The sequence below is a fragment of the Topomyia yanbarensis genome, chromosome 2 (genome assembly GCF_030247195.1).
Source record: "Topomyia yanbarensis strain Yona2022 chromosome 2, ASM3024719v1, whole genome shotgun sequence".
In the NCBI taxonomy this organism is placed as follows: Eukaryota; Metazoa; Arthropoda; class Insecta; order Diptera; family Culicidae; genus Topomyia; species Topomyia yanbarensis.
This window is the reverse complement of record NC_080671.1, coordinates 117,355,377-117,368,239: the sequence shown is the minus strand read 5'-3', so window position 1 is coordinate 117,368,239 and position 12,863 is coordinate 117,355,377. Positions and strand designations below refer to the sequence as shown.

The 12,863-nt window shown below is 39.0% G+C and overlaps 1 protein-coding gene across 4 annotated transcripts in view; it reads right to left on the bottom strand.

The window, feature by feature from the left end:
• LOC131679296 (ATP-binding cassette sub-family C member Sur) overlaps window positions 1-12,863 on the bottom strand; it is a 296,617-nt gene that overhangs the window by 13,911 nt on the left and 269,843 nt on the right. For all 4 annotated transcript variants that reach the window (XM_058960005.1, XM_058960006.1, XM_058960004.1 and 1 more), the window contains exons 24-25: window positions 6,743-7,188; window positions 6,371-6,498 (exon numbers count right to left, since the gene is read on the bottom strand). In XM_058960005.1, the coding sequence (XP_058815988.1) occupies window positions 6,371-6,498; window positions 6,743-7,188 (574 nt within the window). The remainder of the gene's footprint in view (window positions 1-6,370; window positions 6,499-6,742; window positions 7,189-12,863) is intronic.

Genomic DNA, 12,863 nt, shown 5'->3' with positions numbered 1-12,863 from the left:
AAAACTAGTAAATATGGATATTAGTCGAAGAGAGTTGGCGAATTTGCTTATTGCTGGTAAAAAGACAGATGAACTGCTTAAGTTCATTACAAGTAGTAATCCAAATGTAAAATTGAGACTTGTTAATGTTCGAAAGAAATTTTATATTTTGTTAAAACAACCTTTGAACAGCTTTTAGAAAACTTCAATCCATGTTTTTTCATAACTCTGAAAGTCTAACTTTATACTTTCAAAAGTTATGGAAACTTTTCGCTCATAAATAGCCCTTTTTCAAATGTCATTATCTCTGATTGGGGCAAATAAAAGTAAGTTCGGATTGAACCATAGAAAAGAACATACTTTTAAGTATATTTGAGCAAAAATTGGAAAATATTATTTTTTTTAAGCATGTAATTTTAAATTTACTAACCAAAGTTTTAAATTTTATCGCATAGCGACATAAAAGAAATTGCCTAAAGCCTTTGTATTTCCTTTTCTGTTTTGCTTACATATCAACAATACAGAATGTGTTCATTAAAAATAATTTGGCTATGACAACAATTTATGATTTATATAAGGAGAATTTATTCAATGCCAATTAATTCAAAAGTAGATGCATTGCATTTTCAGGTATATCCAGCGGTGCTCGTTGAATTCGACGTTTACATTTAAGAGAAATTATAGGATCTGATGAAACAAGAAGTCTCTTGAAAACGTCATCAAGATTGACGAGTCGATCGAATTTGCGTGCGTGGAATTCTCGGAATCTGCGAATACTTTTATTCCTGGTTTCTTGAACTTCTTCACTGCACATACCTACTGGCAGCATGTTATGTTGAATAATGCTTCCTCCATGGACCAGGAGTTTATGCACGGTTGGTGAGAGAGCGTACCAACCATACAGGCGTACATAAAGCAATCGTGTATCTTCGGCGTAACTCCGGTAAGCATCCGCGTTAATTCCCAATTTGCTGTTGATGATTGTTAATAGAACATACATACGTTCTAGCAACATTTCGTCCAACCCGGTTTCTTCTGCAACGACATCTCGGTTTCTGAAAAATTTTCGAGCTGTGTTACCATCGTTAGAATTTCCGCCACCTGGCAAAGGTTCGCTAATACGAAGACCTAAACGGTCACGTAACGCTTGTCGAATTTTTATTTGTCGTTCTTTAAGCTCGCTGGTATTTTTGCCTACGCGCCAACGCGGTTTTGCTAGAGCTAAACGGTAAGCAATATTCAATAGTAACTCCATTGCTCGTATTAATGCATGTAAAGGTGAAAAAACATATAAACTATCCGGTGGATCGCTGGCTTCCAGTAAAGGATCATTCAATCGCTTTCCGGAGCGTTTGCATATATAACACGCTTGAGACGGTGTGCCTGTTACGTCATTCACTACCTTCGTATCAACCATGGAAAATATGAAGCTTGAACTATAGTCGTACTATAGTACTATAGTCGGGACTAATTCATCGATTTGCTTGTTCATCGCGGCAACTTCATCCTTTGTTAGTTCAGGATTTTCCTTCTTGAAAATTAATTTTACTGGTCGGCACAGGGATACTGAAGATGGAAAATCATTATTCCAAAGAATGCAATCTCTTGACTCATCTTTCCGGCGACTAACTACACGTAAAGGTACTATAGATAGAGAAAATATATGCGAATCGTTATACTCGAATAGTTCTCCATTTTCATCTTCGTCAACGCACATTTGCTTGTATCTATGTTCAAGTGGAAAAGAGACTGTCAGTCAAAGTTTAGAAGAAAAATAATGTTGCCTACCGGGAATGGTTGCTGCTTCCATCGCAGCCCCACTTAAAGATAACAAACGTATTATCCTCAGGATGCAGTGGTAGAACTCCAATATTCAGAAACGAGATGAGTCGTTCCACGGTATGGTTAACAAGAGCTTGAAGGGGAACATACGCACAAGAAGGCTGAACAGAAATTCCTGAAAAAAATTGTTGATTCAGGGACGAATCTTTGAGAATAGTACATACCGATCGGATAGCATAGTTTCTTTTCTTCTACTATTTTATTATACGCGGGATAAATGTCCAAACCCTTCTGCATAACTGAGCTGCGTATGTTTTGGTACTGCGCCTTAGAAAAATCATTTTCACAAATAAATCTAAGTGCCTCCTCCGCAGTAAACGCTTCTGCAATCGGGACAGCCATAGATCCTAAATTCTCTACGGTAGATCTGACGGGACTTTTCGACAATCGTTCGATTTGTCTGCCAACTAAACGGAAACCAGTAGAATTAGCGTTGACGGCTGACGCTAAACCAAGTTCTTCCGTGGAATACTTATCGCGCAACTTTCCTAATCTTTTTATTTTGGCTCTGCGACATATTTCGGAAAATGGTTTCCTCTTTCGGCCTTTACCTTTACCTTCGACTTCGAATCTTAGCTTTCCTTCAAGCCACACAAAATTTTCCAGCTCAAACCGAATTTGCGTGCGCTTACTCCGAATCCACAACCTTCTAAATTCCAACATGAAGATTTTTATTTTCTTCCGAGCACTAACAAGTCTCAATTTTACATTTGGATTACTACTTGTAATGAACTTAAGCAGTTCATCTGTCTTTTTACCAGCAATAAGCAAATTCGCCAACTCTCTTCGACTAATATCCATATTTACTAGTTTTATTTAAAACGAATAAAATCAGAAACCTTTTTTGACAGTCGTTTCACTTATGCAAAGCTTGCTGCGATGAGAGAATGATATTTGAAAGTGGCTTTTTTCATAATACAACGATATGTGTGTAAATGCTTTAATGCGTTGAACCTGCAAAACTACAAACTTTAAATCTAAATTGCAAATTTTAAAAAAATATCGTATTCGCCAATTTTTGCTCAAATATACTAATAAGTATGGTCTTTCATGTGGTGGAAACAGAATTCAATTTTAGGTGCCCGCATCAGCGATATTGAGCCTTGAAATAGGCTATTTTTTTAACGAAAAGTGTCCATAACTTTTTAAAGAAAAAAGTTAGACCTTCGGTGTCTTGGAGAAAAATACTCGGCTTGAAGTTTTCAATAAGCTGTTCAAAGGTTGTGTTAACAAAAAGTAAAAGATACGAAAGTTATACTAAAAAAACGTTTTTTTCAGGAACACCCTAATCTTTTTTTTTAAATTTCTTGTATAACAAAAACTAAAAGAGATAGAGCTTTAATATGTTCAACAAATTTATTCAAAATAAGTTACTTTACAACTTTGTGGAAGACTGTGGAGCTCTATCTTTCATCAGTAAAAAGTTTATTTTCGTATTTTAGATAAATTAGAACCACCCTAATAACTATTCCAATAAAAAGAAGCATCTTCTAAAGTACACAAATTCATCCTAAGACATGATACGGCTAAATTATACAGGTTTGTCAGAAAGTAAAAATTCCTCCTAAATTAGCGATCTGGACCACTGTGGATTGGTGTGAAGAATGCATTTAAAAACGCCAGATGGGAAGCCATCGCTGCACAGAATGAGGGTTCTGCCAGATCCAGAGCAGAGTGCTGCTGTACGAGACGAACGAAGAGCAGAAAGCAATGCGAATCACAGCGGGCGTTTCTCAGATTCCATTCTTGGTCCAACTCCTTGGAATGGGATGTACGATGTGGTCTTAACACTGTGGCTGCCCAGGAAAGTGAAAATTGTGGGTTTTGCGGACGAGGTGTGACTAACGGCGATGGGTGAGATACTTTAAGAAGTGGAGATGTTGGTGACGGAGACACGATGGACGCGATCGAGAGCTGGATGAACAGGGTCAAACTGCAAATAGCTCACCACAAGGCGGAGGTGTTGTTGGTCAGCAATTGTAAAGTGGTTCAGCGGATGCAGATCGACGTCGGAGAGCAAGTGGTTCAACGACCGATTAAGCTTCAACAACCACGTCGACTACGCCTGCGAAAAGTCGGCGAAGTCAACAAATGCAATAGCGAGGATCATGCCAAGTGTCGGCGGTCCAAGAAGCAGCACAAGATGTCTGCTAGCTAGTGTTTCATCATCGATACTGCGATATGAGGTTCCTATCTGGGGCGCAGCGCTGATAACCAAGCGGAACCGTGAAAAGCTGAACAGGACGTTCCGGTTAATGGCCGTACGCGTCGCGAGTGTATACAGAACATCGTCGGAGGCAGTATGCGTTATCGCCGAGATGACCTCCATCTCCATCGCCCTGGCGGAGGATACCGAATGCTACAATCAGAGAAACACCAGAAACGTGGGGAAGATGATGAGAATTGATTCGATGGTGATGTGGCTGCAGGAATGGGACAATACAGAAAAAGAAAAGTGGGCCTACCGGCTCATCCCAAACTTGTCGACGTGGGTCAATTGAAAGCAGGGAGAGGTGAACTTCCACTTGAAACAGCTCCTGTCGGGCAACGGCTGCTTCAGGAATTATATCCAACGATTCGGGCAAGCAGTGTGTGTCCGGAGTGTGAGTATGTCGGAGCATGTGGTCTTTGAATGTCCGAGGTTCGCAGCGACATGCAGGAAGATGCTCGAAACGGTATCGCTGGACATCAACCCGGATAATGTCGTTTACAGAATAATAAACGACGTGAACAAGCGGAACGCGGCCAACAGAGTGGTGGCGCAGATCATGACAGCTTTACAGCGGAAATGGCGTGATGAACAGCGAGTAACGGTTTCAGGAGAGCAATCACCACCGAGATACTCTCCACTAGAATAGGCTAGATTCACCGCCGAAGACTAGACTAAAGCACCGGGTATGGGTAGCCGGGGCATCAACGAACCGGACGCCACGTTTCACCCGGAATCGCCGGACCGACCACGGTACCCTACAGGTTGACCCAAGAGAAATATAGCGAAAACCAAGAAGAATCGGATCGGAAGAATTTCTTTCGTCGAGGAACTCTCCGTCGGCGTAAGCTAGATTCACCGCCGGGGACTAGACTGAGTAGACCGCGAGACACCACCAGTCGTGGGTCGTCGAGACACCAGCGAACCGGACGTCCAGGTAACACCGGAATGACCGAACTGACCTCGACGCATGGTTGGTTGGCTCGGTTACGGCATAACCTCTCTCGCCAGGGAATTCTCCGTCGGAGTAGGCTAGGTCCATCATCGGTGACTAGACCGAGTAGTTCACGAACACGTCGGGAGCTCAACTAGTAAGTGGTGCTGAGTGGTACGAGAATGGAGTTGCGGTGCTGAATGGCACAAGGGACCCGAAAGGCTCGGTAATTTAGACAATCTCAAGTTTGCCGCCCAGATTAACTTCGAAAAGGAAAAGGACTGAGTCCGGATCTACTTTCTTTCTGACTTCACACTAGCATTCCGACTTCCATTCAGAAACTCAGAGCCTTTCAGATAGGTATCAGATCTTAACACCATCACCATCAATCGTAAAACTCACGGTTTAACGCAACACTCAACGCAAGGGGTAAATACATCAACATTAGAAAAGTTCACTCTGTCTTTTCACTGAAGTGAACTTACACACTAATTTTTGAGATCTAACAATTATTGAGTAAATTGGCAAAATGTATATGCAGTGGATCCAGCGGGTCCAGGTTAATTATCGTGAATGTTAGCAGCGCGCTGAGCAGTGAACTTTGTGAATCCGATTAAGGAAATTCGTATAATCTGATAAGTACCTGCCCTGTCGTTTTGTCAAAGAGATCGCAACGCAACTTGCAGTACAATAAAAGTTTCTTGCAGTTTGTTTACGGAGTTGGTATGAAGAATAATTACGTCTCGTTTATCACGATAATTTGATGGTTGTTTGAGGGTACATAAAAATACTTAAATTGGCTGTCGACGTCCCTGAACTAATCTTGAAAGATCAGATAAAAAATTCACGAGCTTATACAAATTTGGGAACTAAAAACATTGGTTAGTAAAATGTACAGCAGTTCAATTTTCTCTGCGATTGCAACACTGGCCGCTTGAAACGAAAGATGGACATTCAACTTCCAGTTTGCCTGCAGAGCCATCCACGTTGCAACCAGGCAATACAGCTGTAGATAACTGTGTCAACAAACACCCGCCTCCCTAGTCAGCTTTTAGTTCAGTTGTTCTTCGTCCACCCTCGAGGTCACACGACGAGAAGAAATTTGTAGCTCTCTAGTTGTACCAACAGAACTTATTTCTCATCCTCCTCCTACTCGTACTAGTTTTGCATAGTTCCACGCTCCGTTCCGGCATCAACAGGCGCTCCGCTTCCGGTAGCAACTTAAATAATTAATTGTATCCATTCTAGTGGAAATTACCAACCATCCATCCCGTTCGTTCATTCGACCTTTCGTTGGTTCCATTATTTCTACATTTGAAGCTTAAGCGCCGGATAGAGCGAAGTATTGTGTGTGTGTGTGTGTGTGGGAAACAGGATAGAGGAATTCCATCTTGGAGCCAACTTACCCTTTGTCCGGTGGGAATAGTTAAATTCAAATTTGTGATTACGTTCTCCTTTTGGCTTTCGTAACGTAGCGAGACATTTTCAAACACTATGTCACCTTTCTTCGGCCACGAAATCGGTACGGGTTTATCTGTTGGGAGGGAGTAGAGTACACAACAAAAAGATGTATTGTAAGCAGCCATTACATTGAAATGGAATGTTTTTGTGCGTAAATCGCGTTGCGTTATCGAAAATTAGATTGATGTAAGATGACGTTGAAATATTAGTTTTTCTATTACTTTTCTAAACACACTTTAAAAAGTTCAAATTATTTTGGAACCTTTCAAGCTCACAAATCAACATTAGGTAATTAAACTACCTTGATCCATACTCACATTTCACCTTGTTGCGCTCCCTGACCCGCTCCTGGCTGTCCTCGACGAAACACTGTATTCGCTCCACCGCCCCGAGATACATTTCCATTTCGGCAGCCAGCTTCACCACCCAATTGAGGTAGATCGGAACCAATAGGGCGTAGTTGATGGCCAACCCAATCAGGGAAGAACTGGTCGTGTCCGGTTTTAAGCTAGCCGTAACCAAACCACTCACTATGGCAATAAACACGATAAACGCTCCGAGGTAATCCAGCGTAATTCCCAGCCACCGATTGCTGCTGTTCAGGATAACCTGGGCAACGTTGTTGGCCTCCATCCGCTGGAAGAGGGTATCGGTGAAGCGGGACTCCTGCCGGTAAGCCCGTATCGTCGTTACTCCATCGATGGTTTCGGAAAAGTGTGCGATAATTGGTGAATAAGTTATACTCTCCAACCGTTGGAGTTCCCTGTGCGGCAATGAAAATAATGAAAGAGTTAACCTACCGGAAGTCAATTTGAACTAAATAAACGCCAGATGAAGGTTCCGGCTAACATTTCCATTAGGGTACAATTTATCTAACGAACAGCACACATTACTGTAGAAAATAAAAACTTCTTCCTTTCGCTCACTGGTTAAACATCAAACAGTTACGCTTAGATTCGAAATGATTCTAAAGTACATGCAATGTCAACCGGAATCTGCGTCGGGATGAATAAAAAAGCAGTGAACCTTCAAACTATACAGCAAAGTTGCATTCTGAATAAGACGGGCAAAAAGTGAGGGGCAATCAGAAGGATTCATGTATAAATAATGCTGGGAGTTAGATATCACCGAGCGTGTATGCAGTTCCGAAAGGAAACTTTTGCAGAACAGGAAGAAAAAACCTTACTGGACTCATTCCCTCTTCATCCTTGGTCGGACACGGAAACGAGTTTCAAGTTGTTGTGCAAGAAAGAAAACTCTTGGTCCGTATGTAGCCCAATTAGAATAATACAAATCAAGTGAAAACTTTTCGTTCGGTACAGGAATAACTAGTAAATTGATTTAGGGAACTTTATATGATCCAATTAGGGGTTCTGATAGTATGTCTTCAAAGGATCCACTCGAATGTGTGAACCGATAATCTTTTATCCAAGTTTTAATCAACTTTCAATTACAGAGTGCTTCACATGCACTCGCATAAGCAATAATTCATTATTGCACGGAAATGTGTGATTCGTTTGCATTTTGCTCGGATGTTTAATTACTGAGTTAAGGGTGAAAGTTTTCTCCGGGACCACAAAGGAGGAACAAAATTCTGGCAGTCTAAAGAAATATTTCTTTGATTGCAGTTACTTAGTTTAAACGATAGTCAGTATAAATTACATGCTCAAATGAAAGACTAGGTATTGGAGCCGTGTGGAAGTGTTTAAGGGGGAGGGTAATGTATTTAAGGTGAAATCAAAATCGTTTCTCAGAAGAATTTTTTTTTGGCGATGCTGAGAGTGTTAGTATTTTCAGTTAACTTCCATACAATCAGTGGCGGATCCAGAGGGAGGGTCCTGGGGGTCCGAACCCCCTCCCCGAAAATTTTTAACTTCTTGTTTTAAAATAGTTATTTTAAATTCGTTCTATATTCAAAATAATTCCAAACCAGATTCAACCACCGAAACTGATTTTAATTAAATGAAGATATTACATATTAAGTATTGTACGACGAACATTTCAAAATCGAAATTTCGGACCCCCTCCGATATTTTTTTCTGGATCCGCTCCTGCATACAATAATGCAATATAAGAACAATATTTTCTAAACTTTCGTTGCAAAATGTCGCAGAATGTTGAAAATTGAGTGAGTGGCAGAGAATCTTTGCAAGTCCCTGGAAAAAAGGCATTGTGCATCATAAATCAAAATCTAGTGCCCCAATCGTTTTGAAATTTTGCACAGATCTTCACCAAATGATTCCCCAGATACCCTGGAACCTCCATTTACTAACCAAACCGGGGACTCGTAAATTAGATTGGTTTGTAGCAAAAGTGTTTGTTTTTTGGGAATTAGTTCATTAAAATAGTTCTCTTCCCATTCTTATAGGATTTTAGCTGGTTACAAAATTGAATGATTATGTAACTAAAAAACTATTCTGTTTCAAGTGGGTAGGAGAGTATGTTCATAATTGATCCAGGTATTCCAAGAATTTCCTGGAGTGGAGGTCTAAAGATCTACAAGTAAATCCAGTTATTCTCAGGTCGTAAATGGATGCGGTGCTTATTTAGTGAGTGTTACTCATGGAGGGTCCTAAAATTCTTCTAAACATACTATTGAGCTAAACCTAACTATTATTTCACAAGAAAAATATAGTTCATGGAAATCTAGTACTGATACACACTGCCATGCGCTGCCAGGTCCCATACAAAACTGACTCAGACATTCCTTTGTTAAAAGTTTAATAAATTCTTCTAACAAAGTTTGATTCGAACAGTCTTCGAACAAGTTGTAGACAATCAAATTATCGTTCTTATTTTCACTTACAGTGATAGTCTGATGCATACAGTGCCACCTAGCCGTGAAAATGAGAACCAGTAGATTTGCTCCATACACAGAAAAAAATATTTTGTAATTTTAAGTTTATTTTCATGTACATATTTGGAGCATGAATATAAATGTAAAATTAAGTTCCACCACAAATACACACGACTTGTCGTGCTTTCTTCAACGAATTTTATTCTAATTTTACACGTGGATTGAAAATTACAGTTCCTTCAAACGGAAAACCAATGCACTTCAATGTATTTTTACTCGAATACTGATGTAAAATGAATGACGTGTAATATTACATGTTATAGAGTTTTCCATACCGGAAGTCGCCATTTTTATTTACAAAATGGTCTAATACATCGATTTTCGTCATCTACTCAACAATTTCATCCGGAGAATACCCATATAGTTGAGTGTATGAAGAGTTTTCTAAACCATCTTGAATTTAAAAATGGTTAAAAACATTGATTTTCGTCATCTACTTGTCAATTCCATCCCAAAAATATTCATATCGCTGAGTTTTTAAAAAAAAATCTTAACCGGAAGTCGCCATTTTGGATTCAAAATGGTCTAACACATCGATTTCCATCATCTACTCAACAATTCCATCCCTAAAATATCCATATTGTTGAGTTTATAAAGAGTTTACTAAACCGAAGTGGCCATCTCAGATTTCAAAATGGCCTGAACCATCGATTACCGTCATGTACTCTCATCTTGGACTCCAAAATGGCCTAAAACATCGCTTTCTGTGATCTACTCGTCAATCCCATTCCGAAAATATCGATATTGTTTACATTATAAATAGCTTTCTAAGCCAGAAGTAGCAATCTTAGATGTTAAATTGGCCTAGAATATATATTTTTCGTCATTTATTCGTCAATCCCATTTCGAAAATATCCAACTTTTATTAGTAATAAATAGATAAGAATATTTTAAATTGTGTATAGCTTCGCACGGTAATGTTCGTACTCAAACTTTTTCTACGATCTCGGTTTTTAAACAAAGAGTTCATTATTTTGAATTTAGTTCGTAAAAAATTACGCAAATCTAATATTACGTAAAAAAGAGTTTTTAAATGTAGAGTTCAGCGTACCAATGAGAGCTTTTTATCAGGCCTGTAGCCAGGATTTTGTTTCGGGAGGGGCTTAAAAATTATAGCATAAATGTATTATTTCTGATGACTTGAAATAATCACTGGAAACTGAACGTAATTATGAAAAGTTTTTAGTGAAAACAATTCCAAAACTAAGACAATAGACACTAAAAACCCTAATAATATGTTGTCTGTTACAAGAAAGGCCACAGTGCATTGACGAATTAAATTTGATTATTTTTAATTTACAAGTTAGAAATTTCTCTAATTACAAAAATGAATATTCAAGAGCTCAAAGTATTTAGGGCTGCTTGAAAATGCTACACTGCATGCTATGCTGCTTGAAAATGATACACATTCGCTACACCTTTACAATTTGTAGAGGACGCTAAATTGGAATGAGTAAAAAATATCCAAAAACCCGTCTCACGAAACTTTACACACATTTGCTAATCAGGAGAACGAAACTAACGTCAAGGTTGTCCCCATGGATAGGAATATATCAGTGTGAAATCAAAGTTTACCGTTGTAAAGAATGTCCGAACAAAGTGAATGTCGAAATTTGCTTAAAATCTTCTGATAAGGCAGGCGATTTGTAGATGCAGAAAATAGGTTCAACTCCTATTTTCATGATCAGGCATCTTTCTACTATTACTAGTTCTGTGACTTCATCCGAAGTTTACGTTAACTCGACTAAATGAAAATTTCAATTTAAATAATACTGATCATGTCGTAATCAAAACAATCCTGAGAAAAACACAAAAACGGTTTTTTCATTTGACTCTCATAGGGAATGGGTTAAAGACTATCTTCGACAATATTATCAGGCAACTCAGAATAACTATCTTTTATCTATTTCTTTTAAGGTACTTTTTATAACATTGTACTTATGAATTAAAAATATCGTAGACTGATTTTCCTAAATCCCTGAAACTATAGTAAAAATCAAAATGTAAAGTGAGTGCAAAAAACTACTGATTTCACTACAAAGCAAGAATACCTTAGCTCTATTGACTTTTAACAATCTTGCAAAACCGCTGTAGCTTGAGCCTAGATTAAGTAAATATTTTATTTGAACATTTGAAGGTATTATTTCGGAATTCGTGGGTTTTTGGACAATGTCAAATATATTTTTTCAATGATTTAATCTACTAATGGAAACTACCCAGAATTTAATCTACTGAGCGAAACTGCTCAGAATTTATTCACTAATCGAAAGAAAATTACTTAGCACTGATCAGTCAATGTTTCTAATTTACGTTAAATTATAACATATAACATTGATGACACCACCAAAATAACTAGAAACTATAAACATAGATAATAATTTCAGCATCACTTGCTTCCGACACATGGAAGAGAACACATCGCACTTGCAAGAGGCTTTATTTTAGAGTTGTCTGTTTTTAAATTACTGCAAATTATCCGTTTCCTGTGAAACTTTTGCAAAACTTTTTGTCAATTCATTAAACAAATATGTGAACACTAATCTGTTCAGTAATAGGTTTGTTTAAGAATAAAAATAATTAGCTCTTGATTTTTTTTCAATCATCATCAAGATTGGAAGAGATTTCTTGAAGAAAGTTGTAATGTTTTGTTTGGGTGGCAGTCGGAAGGACCGCGTGGGTTTTCTTTAAGCCCTCGACCTACTGGTCAAGCCACGGCTGGTCACGTGAGGGTGGGTCATACAACGACCTCTTAACTGCCCTAGCTCGAGCTGGAGACTCTATATCTCAAGGTCGGCTTTATTCAACGGGATTAGCTAATCAGGGACTCACGGATGTGTTGTATGTAAGCAAAGATCTGATTACAATATCCTAATTTTATTAAATACATTTCTTTACTACCTGTGTGTGTCAGTAAGTTTTAATGTGCTGCAGGCCGGCCGGCGTCTGCTCTCTGATAGCCTTCCGGTTCGGTGACTATCACGGTTTCAGTACCGTTTCGTGGGACGATATTTGATGGCCACTTCGACTGATGAGTTGGTTCTGGTAGACGACGATTAGTGGGTGAGCGTTCGTTGTACAGTTTACCTTCTTGCTATGCTGGGCGTCGGGTACGGTTGTGAAGGTTCGACAACCGTTCACTTCAAGCACGTGTACCGTAGGGGCGTTCGTCAAGGCCACCTTCGTATCTCGCAGTCCGAGCCGGACTTGGTGATTTCGACGGATTAGCAGTTTGTCCAGGGTACAATTTACGGGTCCTAATGGGACACATAAGCGGATGAACGAACAGTTTAGATTTATGGCTTCACCATTTTAGTCGCCATGATAAGGTAAAAATGCTGGATTATTTAAGCATACCTGATTCGCTATTGCAATTAATTAAATGCAATTATCACAATTTCCTAGCTATTGGTAGTTATAACAACCTGTGCTATAAAACTTTTCAATAATTACTTGGATACAATTAAAGTTCACTTGTATCTTCCCGATTAACTTTACGTCGACTGCTTCTTATGAGGTTCGGTTAGAAAAAGACCATCTTGGGTCTAAACCGGTAGTACTCGGCCTCCCTTACTCATTTTCCG